The sequence below is a fragment of the Acipenser ruthenus genome, chromosome 30, assembly GCF_902713425.1.
Source record: "Acipenser ruthenus chromosome 30, fAciRut3.2 maternal haplotype, whole genome shotgun sequence".
NCBI classification, from domain to species: domain Eukaryota; kingdom Metazoa; phylum Chordata; class Actinopteri; order Acipenseriformes; family Acipenseridae; genus Acipenser; species Acipenser ruthenus.
Window position 1 is genome coordinate 4,099,757 of NC_081218.1, and position 12,066 is coordinate 4,111,822.

The window sequence follows — 12,066 nt, forward strand, 5'->3', positions numbered from 1 at the left end:
CAGTATTAGGTACCCACAATGCAATGTGCGCAGGAGCCAGCATTGTGTCGCTGTCCGTGGTGCTGATGTGAATGTTGTAGCTGCGAGTCGTCGTGTACTGGTGCTTCTGGAGGAGTGAGCGCCGGAGCCACATCGCATCGGAAAGCAAAACAGAACGGGAGAAGGGAGGGCTGCCGCGGCGACTGTTTTTGTTATTTGTTTGTTTTTGTTTTTTGGAGGGAGAAGGGGGGGTCTCGCATCCTTTATGCACAGTACATTGTTTCAGCTTATTCAGAGAAAACAGGCATTTGAATTTAAAAAGCATGGCCAGCCGCTGCCAGTGAAAGACATGGAAGCGAAACAGCATACCATAAAGAGCTTGAAAAGCTACCCAGAGGCTGGGGGCAGGAGCCTGGCCGCGGCCGCGGGTGGGGACGGCTTCCGTGCCAAAGCAGAGGTGGAAATGGAGTCAAAAATCCAAAAAGCGGTAGAGTTTAAGGTGGAGGGAAACCGCTGCTACAAGGAGAAGAAATTCAGGGAGGCGATTGGGAAGTACCACCGGGCTCTGCTGCAGCTCAAAGGGGTGCACGCCGGGGAAGGGACGACGGGGTCCGACGTGAATCTGCTCAGCAAAGCCAACAGCAAGCTGACCGAGGATCAGCAGAGGCTCATTGAAAGCACGGAGATGGAGTGTTACGACAGCTTGACTGGTAAGGGGCCGGTGCGGATTCCACTCACTCTGCGCTATTTTGTATTGTCTGTGTCGCTGACACACCGTTGTTCGCTCAGCTGTACTGTATTTTGAGGGCAATTAGACCCACAACACCAGCAACGTCTGGCTGTAGAAAAAAGCACAGTCATGACAGCAAGGAAAAAAAACAGAGTGATGTAATTATTCCAAAACAACAAGAAGTTCTAGTTGGTTCCATTGTTTATTTCTTTCGCCCCTTGGCAATTATATTTCAATGGGTGTTGCTTTGCTTCCCTGCAATTATTTGTATCGTGTTACACGTTCATATTTATTGAAATGGGTTTACATTTAAATCATAGATTTTAAAAAAATAGTAAACGACAAACATTGTACATTTGGTTTATCGACGAAACGTCGTTTGAACTGATTTGCTGACTGAAGTTTGTTATTTATCGTTCGGCACAGGTATATGTCGGATGTAGGTTAAATCTAAAATATTCTTTGTTTAGTTATCTGTGGTGAAATGTATTCCAGTCTTGGAAGACAAATACTTGTGTCAGCTTTTGTTTGCGAAGTATTGTGCGATCAACTGTGATTTTAAAATGAAAACAATGTGGCGCGGAAAAAACGTTCTGCTCAAGCCGTCTCCTCGTCTGTTTAACATCCTGAAACCCCGTATTCACATGACAGCACACGCTGGTGTTAATAACATCTTACAAACTCGATGTGAAATGTTACAGGGGTAACACAATCATGTAGACAGGCATATGTGTCTTTGCAGATATGCTAATGAGAAATACGCTATATTGGATACCGAGACGGATCGTGCGACCACAAAACAGTTCTCACTCATGAGACAGATTTGAACCCAGGTCTTCTGAGTTAAATAGCAGAAAGGCTATATAGCGAAGTGAAAATATGTGTCGGCAACAAAATGTAGAGTTGACCTGTGGGTGCTTAATCAAAATGATAGTGTTGGTCACACCCTTTCTTTTGTTAACGTGTAACCCCAAACCTACCTTTGAAAACACAGACACCAACCCATTATCTCTGTCAAATTTAAAAACACAAAAATAAAAATACAGGAGGCTATAATGATCTGTATTGCAGACTATTTTTGTTTTATTTTTGTTATATGATGTGGTTTGTTTTTCTTATGTCCGTGCATAGTGAGTATAGGGCTAGTTCATTCTCTATGCTCACCGATCTCGGGTCTCTCTCTTTGTGATTATCGGTGCCAATCGCGCGCGCTAACCTGTGTGATACATCGAGGCTACTCAAGCCAGATTCAAGGCTACCCAAGCTAGATTCAAGGCTACTCAAGCCAGATTCAAGGCTACCCAAGCTAGATTCAAGGCTACTCAAGCCAGATTCAAGGCTACCCAAGCTAGATTCAAGGCTACCCAAGCCAGATTCAAGGCTACCCAAGCTAGATTCAAGGCTACTCAAGCTAGATACAAGGCTACCCAAGATAGATTCAAGGCTACCCAAGCCAGATTCAAGGCTACCCAAGCCAGATTCAAGGCTACCCAAGCTAGATTCGAGGCTACCCAAGCTAGATTCGAGCCTACCCAAGCTAGATTCAAGGCTACTCAAGCTAGATTCAAGGCTACTTAAGCTAGATTCAAGGCTACTCAAGCTAGATTCAGCGCTACCCAAGCGAGATTCAGCGCTACCCAAGCGAGATTCAAGGCTACTCAAGCTAGATTCAGCGCTACCCAAGCGAGATTCAGCGCTACCCAAGCGAGATTCAAGGCTACTCAAGCTAGATTCAGCGCTACCCAAGCTAGATTCAAGGCTACTCAAGCTAGATTCGAGGCTACCCAAGCTAGATTCAAGGCTACTCAAGCTAGATTCAGCGCTACCCAAGCGAGATTCAGCGCTACCCAAGCTAGATTCAAGGCTACTCAAGCTAGATTCAAGGCTACTCAAGCTAGATTCAGCGCTACCCAAGCGAGATTCAAGGCTACTCAAGCTAGATTCGAGGCTACCCAAGCTGGATTCAAGGCTACTCAAGCTAGATACAAGGCTACCCAAGCTAGATTCAGCGCTACCCAAGCGAGATTCAGCGCTACCCAAGCTAGATTCAAGGCTACTCAAGATAGATTCGAGGCTACCCAAGCTAGATTCAAGGTTACACAAGCTGGATTCAAGGCTACTCAAGCTAGATTCAGCGCTACCCAAGCGAGATTCAAGGCTACTCAAGCTGGATTCAAGGCTACTCAAGCTAGATTCAGCGCTACTCAAGCTAGATTCAAGGCTACTCAAGCTAGATTCAAGGCTACTCAAGCTAGATTCAAGGCTACTCAAGTTAGATTCGAACCCAGCCCTGAGGTGAGAGGACAATGACCCTATCCGTCTTTGTGTTTCAATTCTGAGGTCTCTTACGACAGATAGGGGTGTGTTGTGGTTGCTGTATGTTTCTTATTGAGTTAAAAAAAATCATTCTGTTTATAACTCAATAACTCACGAATTGAATCCAGTAGCATCTACATAAACACACAGTAAAAGGTGTGTACGCTTTTTATTTTTATTTTAACACGTGCCTTTTAATTAGGAATTATGTCTAAATTACGAGTCTAATAAAATGGTGTTAAAAATGTCCGTTAGGAATTGTGTCAGGTTAACCATGTGTTTACGTGAAAGTCAACACACATTCCCGTTTGGTTTCGTTATTCAGACGCCATAATGTCTCATATGCAGCGCTTTGATTAGGTCGAGCTGTTGACAAAGAAAATACACTGTTTATAACGTTGTGTTTTTTATGAGGCTCGTTGAAAAGAGACGTCTCCTGTACACCCTAACAGCTTCGTGTGCCATCTCACAGAACCGCAATTCACTGATGGAATTTGTCGCCTGAATACCAGGACAAGCTTTGGCACCTACCAAGTGCGTGTATCCTAACTGGCTAGGCTACAGTGGGTCAGCCATACTCGCACTTTTAATTATAATTCAGCAACTTAATTAATTATATCACGAGTAATTATCAAGAAAGTGATGGTGTAAAGATGGGGCAGCAATAGTCAGACAAGAGTACTGCTAAAGAAGAACCCGAGCCTAGCGGGTCAGAACGCTACGCGGTGAAAATGTATGGGATTGAAATGTAGATTTTGTTTTGTGCTAACATTTTAAAACATATTATTTTAAGTTATTTTAAGTTTGTGAATATAGCATACACAAAAACACAAGTGTTACCATAAATAACAATATATGTGTGGTCCAGTGGTTAAAGAAAAGGGCTTGTAACCAGGAGGTCCCCGGTTCAAATCCCACCTCAGCCACTGACTCATTGTGTGACCCTGAGCAAGTCACTTAACCTCCTTGTGCTCCGTCTTTCGGGTGAGATGTAATTGTAAGTGACTCTGCAGCTGATGCATAGTTCACACACCCGAGTCTCTGTAAGTCGCCTTGGATAAAGGCGTCTGCTAAATAAACAAATAATAATATCGTGTGTAAAGTATATGAATAATAAAACATGTTTATAATCCGTTGAATTTCATTCTTAACCATTTGGTTTATATTGCTAGCAGGTACGATAGGTTGTAGGCTATTAACACCAGCATATTTATTTTTAAATTAAGAATTCTATTTCTGATAATAATAATAATAATAATAATAATAATAATAATAATAATAATAATAATAATATAAAAAAAACATTTTAAATGTTTCTGATATATTTCTGATATATATAAAAAAAGATCTATCTAACTTGCAAATATTGAAGTTGGATCTTTTTATTAAAATGGATAATTGTTTATATCATGTAACAATTTTGGACCTTATTATATCTGTGTTACAATTACAAAGAAGATACATGGTTGAAATGAAATTAAATAATGATATTTAAAATATTGATTAGATGTAATAATATCAATAACATCACCTTTTGACATCAACGTTTTATTTTGTTAAATCAAACACTTTATTGAATGTTTTATATGTAGTTTCATTTTTCAGATAGCTAGAATTATTTTATTTTTCATGCATCAAAATGCCTCTCTTTTTAATGTCCTTTAAATGATAAAGTGGTTGCTACAATGCCATTTATTGGAACACTTTATTAGTCAGCGACAGCCTAGCTAAACTTATCATTCTTCATTTGCTTCTATATGTTTTTATCTGCCAGTTCTCTCCGTACCTGTATTTTTCATTTTCAGTTTTATTTTTCCTTCTTATAAGAAACATTTGAACATTTCTAAGGTATTATTTTTTATGTTTTGTTTAATTTCTTTTTGTTTAATTTAATGCGTTGGGTAAAAAGCTTCTGTTAAATAATTCAATAATAATCATAATAATAAACCTTTATACCCTACAGCGTCAGAGGCTGTTATGTTTCACAATTGCTTCTGCAAATTAAACATGGTACCCCATAAATAACTCAGTGGCCTGTTGCTAAAAAACACACAGCTGCGGTTTCAGCTCATCCGCATAAATAACTGTGTATATAATACTGTAGCGTGCACAGGGGTAGGGGTCATGGCTGGTAGGTGACGCAGTCTGAAAAGACATGCGCCTGAAATCTGCTCCTGCAAGCCAGCTTGCTCTATGCTTCAGAGGGCCAGATCCCTGGTTCACGCCCCACCTCTGCCTGAAAGAAATTCCTGCCTGCAGGAACCACGGTTCATTACAATACATTTAATATACATTATAGCAAACAGCCTCAGCTTCGTTTATAAATACGGACATAGAAATTGAACTCGTATTGTCATCTGGTGTAGTCTATTCACTCAAGCAGAATGTTTTTCTCCCTCCGTTGAGTATTATGTCATTAATTGTCTTTTCTGGAACAAGTGGGACCCTATTTCCCAAAGGGTAATAAGGGAAAAACAAACGCTACTCGCGTTAGTGCAAGATACAGCGATGCCATTCTAATTGTCTCAATCGCGATCTGTTAAAAAAAACAACAACAACACTAAGATCTGCAAAATAGTTGTGCAGGATATAAAGGTGTAGCAAAGTTCAGAGAAGATGATGAACCAGCCTCTTCTAAAAGTCATTACAGCACAGTGTAGCAAAGCACAGAGAAGATGATGAACCAGCCTCTTCTAAAAGTCATTACAGCACAGTGTAGCAAAGCACAGAGAAGATGATGAACCAGCCTCTTCTAAAAGTCATTACAGCACAGTGTAGCAAAGCACAGAGAAGATGATGAACCAGCCTCTTCTAAAAGTCATTACAGCCCAGTGTAGCAAAGCACAGAGAAGACGATGAACCAGCCTCTTCTAAAAGTCATTACAGCACAGTGTAGCAAAGCACAGAGAAGATGATGAACCAGCCTCTTCTAAAAGTCATTACAGCACAGTGTAGCAAAGCACAGAGAAAATGATGAACCAGCCTCTTCTAAAAGTCATTACAGCACAGTGTAGCAAAGCACAGAGAAGACGATGAACCAGCCTCTTCTAAAAGTCATTACAGCACAGTGTAGCACAGCACAGAGAAGACGATGAACCAGCCTCTTCTAAAAGTCATTACAGCACAGTGTAGCAATGCTCAAAGAAGATGATGAACCAGCCTCTTCTAAAAGTCATTACAGCACAGTGTAGCAAAGCACAGAGAAGATGATGAACCAGCCTCTTCTAAAAGTCATTACAGCACAGTGTAGCAAAGCACAGAGAAGATGATGAACCAGCCCCTTCTAAAAGTTTACACGTGGTAAAAGCACAGCACAGTGTAGTAAAGCACAGCACAGTGTAGTAAAGCACAGCACAGTGTAGTAAAGCACAGCACAGTATAGTAAAGCACAGAGTCGATAAAGTGTAGTGCTTTGGTATCCCCCGGTAAAAGCACAGCAAGCTTAGTAAAGATGAGTAAATTACAGTAAACGGAGGAGCTCTCTCTCTCTCTCTTTCTGTCCCCTCTCCTCCTCTTTCTTGCTAGTTCATAGTACACTCTTAATTTTAAGAACTACTACTACTACTACTACTACTACTACTACTGCTAGGCTACTAATGTATATGGTATAACGAGTGCTCTTCTGCTGTGTTCATAATAACTCTGGAGCAGTTCAGTCTCTGTGCCTCTCTCTATCATTCTCTATAGTTGCTTCTGCTAAGATTACCTCACTTACTAACTATTGCATAACTAAAACCTGAAGAGAGGTGCTTTGAACAATGGCCAAAAGGGTGTCCACCTTTAAGGTCTCTCTGAAAGTGTGATTTTTGTAGAGAGATGCTCTGCTTACTAGCTCACAGTTGGCACAGTGAATGGTGTTGCTTTCCTCAGGAGAGGCAGACATCACAGATGAATACCCATCATGAACAAAAATAATAAATTACTGGTAATAAGCTCAACGAGAATGATAAAGAACAATCATAACAATATAAAACTGGTAAGAAATGAAATATTAATACAATGGTGGTATATATTGTGGAGGGGTAATAATTGACAATGATCCTCTTCTTCCTTTATAGGCAGGTGGTTTCCAACCAACAGTAATAATCCTAGAAGTGAAAACAACGCAGTCGCTGTGTGGCAGGGCAGAAGCCCTGGTGCTGTACATAGTGTGTGCGTGGGAATGTAAGGATGGGGTTAAATCCATTCCTGCCAACACACACCTTGTGCCTGTTTATTTGTTCCAGTGTTTTGTTTGTTGTTTTGTGAACTAAATCTGTGCAACAGCGCTTCACTGCAGCTTTCTTGTCTCTGAGTCTCTAGGGGGCGCTATCCCACTGCTGACACCAACTGTGACAAGGTAGCATCACGGCCCAAGCTGTTACCAGCAGGAAGACTCAGAGACAAGAAAGCTCCAGTGAAGCGCTGTTGCACACATTTAATTCACAAAATAACAAACAAAACAATAATCAAGGAAAGCCATGGCAATCAGTAATCGATGAATCATTTAATTGTTGCAGCATAGTCCTGAATTCTAGTTAGTTCAAGTTGCTGTTTTCACAATGGATACTGGGAAATGTGAAGAGAAGATGAGAGCAGAAAGTTTACTGCCTATACAGATGGCATGAAAATAAGCACATTTAAGAATCAGAGGAGGCCATTGGCCCCATCAATGCTCTCTGATTCCTAGTATCGATTGATCTCAAAACGTTGTCAGGTCGGGTCTTAAAAAATCTTAATGATTAGCCTCAACAATATGGCTAGGTAACCCATTCCCCTCACCACTCTTCTGTGTCTCCTACTCTCTGTCTCTTCCCTTTCTCTGGCTTATCCCTGCATATCAATTTAAACACCTTGCAGGGTTGGTGCATTGAATCAGTGCTCCTGTGGTGGTCCTGCACCCTATTAGAACATAAGAACATTTACAAATGAGAGGAGGCCATTCGGCACATCTAAGCTTGGCTGGTTCCTAGTAATCGATTGATCCAAGTGTTTCTGTCTCAATAACATGACTTGGTAGTCCATTCCATCCCCTCACCACTCCATGTGTGAAGAAGTGTCTCCTTCTGTCTGTCCTGTCTCCAACTGTGTCCTCTGGTCCTGGTTTCTGTGCAGCGCTTAAAGTATTGGTTTGGGATAACTCTCGTCAACTGCTTTAAGATTTTAAATCTTCAGTCATGTCCCCCTGACTTTTTTGGTCCAAATAAACTCAATCTGTGTGGCTCATTTCTCTGAGGCATGGAGTCAGTCTGGTTGCTCTCTGTTAGACTCTCTCCAACAAACCTGTATTGTGCATTCATGTGCCAAGTATTATTATTATTATTATTATTATTATTATTATTATTATTATTATTATTATTATTATTATTTTACTAATTCCTAAACTATTACAACAAAAAACTGTAGTATATGGTGACATAATCTACTGGAATAGAGTCATCTGATTGGTTAGAAAGGTTGTGATGCTGTAAAATCAACAAAAAGGAAGTTCAAATTGAATTTCCTTTGCTTATTTTTTTTCTGCTCCCTTACCTTTGCATGATGTGAGTTGTGAATAGACTTGTATAATGAATAGAAATGCATGAAAGTTAAGGATTATTTTAAGATGCTACTTTAAGGGGGCTTGTCTCTTCTGAAATGAATTTGCTGGTCAATAGTAAACCCCACCTGGCACAAGTGCTGGATTCAGGGAGGCTCAGATCAGAATTGAGGGCTCACAAAGTTACTGGAGCTAACAAAACTATTTCATAAATCTTACCTGTTGTGCACTTGTAGTCATTATATACTGTAGAACCCAAATGCACAAACTTGTATTTTCATTTTGAAACATGACACCAGGTAAAAGAATGATCTCAGTTTGCTTGGCTTGCCTGCCAGGTAGTCTGGTACTGCTTCACTTGGATCATGTCACCTTAGCAGTGTCTACAGGGTCAAGCATCTTATTGGCTGCAAAGCATGTCAGTCATTGAAGGAAGCCGCTGGTTGGTTAATGACATGAAAGAAAGCCCTTTACTCTTCAGGTGAAAGGTCCAAGCAAGGACTATGAACAGAGATTGCTTTAAACTAAACATCTGAGACCTACAGTGTACAGTGAATGGATGTGCATGGCATTGAACTGTAATGGACCAGGGTTAATGGGCGCTGGTCATGTCTTCCACTCATCAATAGAACCAGGCTGACGAAGCAGAACCCCAGCCTTGCCCTCCGCGTGGAGGCTGTGTGCTGATCTGTGGCTCTGTGCAGGAGATACTGACCCAAAGCACTCACAGAGTGATGCAGCAGCACCGCTCATCAATCACAGCCAGCACACCTAGCACCAGGCTCACTCTGCATTGAGAGAGCAAGAAGCTTTAAATGGATTTTAATATAAATATATATATATATATATATATATATATATATATATATATATATATATATATATATATATATATATATATTTATTGTGTTAGCAATTATTCTGTGGTTCTGTTGTTCCAAAACTGAGTTATTGTAATTATTTTCTAAATCTGTCTTTACCTGGTTCAGAGCTGCTTTGAGCTGTTTTAAGCTTGATATATATATTGAGAGCGAGGGAGAGAGAGCAGGCTAGCCGTTGAAAGGTCGTAATGCAATATAACTTAAAAGGAATAAAGGCTATATAGGCAGTTTCTATTATTTCACCTCAGCAGTGTCTCAGGGATCAAGGCATATCACTGGCTACGATGCCTGTCAGTACACAGGGGAATAAGCTGGGTGGTTTATTGAAGGGGGTGGGAACAATTTACTCTCCAGGTGATTAAGGAAGTGCATCACGATCTGAAAGCAATGCTTGCAGACAGAGATTTCTTTAACCTAGTACGGTACCAAAAATTAAAGTACATTTCTGTTTTAATATGTGTTTCTTTCAAAACTGCACATTTGAGACCTATAGAGAATGGAAGTGCACAGTAATTAACATTTATTACATAATTATTGTGTGAGCGACAAGATGTTTAAGCCTTTTACTCCAAAGTGTCATTAGCACCTTTTCATCTTAAAATAGAAAAATATCACACATGGTCCGTATCGCAGCAACAGCACCCTGATTGTTTTATTTTGTATTCACACATCAGGGATCATACATTGGCAAAGGAATACATTTCTCAACTCTCATGTGTACTCACCAGGAGAAAGATTATTCTTTTTTTTTAATTTGGAGTGGCCAATTATTATTTTTATTTATTTTACCCCCAATTTTGGAATGTACAATTATGTTTTTTTCTCCTCACCGCAGCGAGTCCCCACACAGCACAGGCGTTCTGAGGGTGTGTGAGTGTCTCCGATCTCACAAGCCCAAAGCCAGAATTGTTTTTATTATTATTTATTATTATTATTATTTATTTCTTAGCAGACGCCCTTATCCAGGGCGACTTACAATTGTTACAACATATCACATTATACATTATTTCACATTATACAGATATCACATTATTTTTACATACAATTACCCATTTATACAGTTGGGTTTTTACTGGAGCAATCTAGGTAAAGTACCTTGCTCAAGGGTACAACAGCAGTGTCCCCCACTGGGGATTGAACCCACAACCCTCTGGTCAAGAGTCCAGAGCCCTAACCACTACTCCACACTACTCCACTTTTATGCTGAGCAATCCAGAGCAGAGATGGGCGGGCTACCGATCCCGGAGAGCAGAGACCAGCCCTGCTTTTTATCCACTCTGTTCGGTGTCTGGCCAGCAGGGTCCGCTGTTGTGCGATGAGGAGAAGCAATCCCTGCCGGTTTCCCATCCCCATCCTGGGAGCGTCAGAGCCAGTGTGACGCCCCACTCGGAGTCCCCAGCAAAGTTCAACGTCTTTGCACAGCCTGGATGCAAACCGGCACCGTCCAAGCTGTGTGACTCATCCTACACTCCCAGTGGCAGCGCTTTAACTGGATGAGCCACTTGGGGACCCTGAACTTCACTTCTAAACATGATGTCTAAACCATGCTCCATCCTGCAACAGTGCTCATTTCTATTCCCGCAATATGCCAGTAATTTCAATCAGAACACCAGAGAATTGCAGGAGGGAGCATGAACTGGGTACACTATGACCCTTAAAAGAGAAATTCTTGAGAAATGCATTCCCGAGTTGATTTATGACCCACGGTGTTTAGAATAATCTGATGGGTGCTGTTCACACTAAGCTCCCACAAGGGTGGTGATGCCACCCCTAACTGATACAGTTATATACCACCCCATACAGTTGCTAATCAGTACACTGAAGCTGGCAAAAGCTGAAACAGAAGTTTGCTTGACTGAGTTTCTTCTAAGTTTTACTTGAGAATTCTGATTGCGTGTTTTGAAGTTATGGATCATCCTCTCTTGCTCCCTCTATAATGTAGATTTCGGATGTGGTGTTGCAGATGTTCCACAGGGGATAGAGGGAGAGAGAGAGACAGAGAGATAGAGAGAATGCAAGCATTTTTCATTCTGATTGGAAATAGAGTGTTTTCCATCAGTCTATTATAAGACTAATAAAGCAGCCCCAAGGGCGTGGGAGTTCCCGTCATACTTACTTAGAGCCTTTTAGATGAGAAGTATCAATGTGTTTTGCAGAGATAAAAGCTTCCCAAGAAAAGGATATAGCGGCTATGGCAGATGTAGAGGTGAAACATCATGGGTGTTGTAGTTCAACAGAGTTGTAGTTCTTTATAAATTCAGATTAAGATCCCAAGGTTTGCACAAGCTGACCGTAAAAAAGAATCAACTGCAGGCAGGTCCACATGACAATTAAAAATAATAATACATATATTTATACAGTGGTACATCCATAGATATAGAATATGAAATTGCTGAATATGTAGAAATACTAAAATAAAACTTATTTGACAAACATTGAGTTGCTATGTACTATATTTTTATTGTCGTTAACAAATTATCCCATGAACTTGCTTCACAAATAGCTTGACAGATTAATTGACACAAACTCACTTAATTAGCGCAATGTGTCTTTGAACCTTGAAGGTTTGTCATCTAAACTGTTAGAACAATTTTTAGCTCAAAGAATTGTTGGTTTGTATCTTCTTTACCTTTTTTAATAGG

The 12,066-nt window shown here is 40.5% G+C and overlaps 1 protein-coding gene across 1 annotated transcript in view; it reads left to right on the plus strand.

Moving 5' to 3' along the window:
* LOC117395298 (tetratricopeptide repeat protein 9A-like) overlaps positions 1-12,066 on the plus strand; it is a 41,891-nt gene continuing 29,825 nt past the window's right edge. Inside the window, exon 1 of the mRNA XM_033994174.3 lies at positions 1-689. Within this exon, the coding sequence (XP_033850065.1) occupies positions 245-689 (445 nt within the window). The 5' untranslated portion in view covers positions 1-244. The remainder of the gene's footprint in view (positions 690-12,066) is intronic.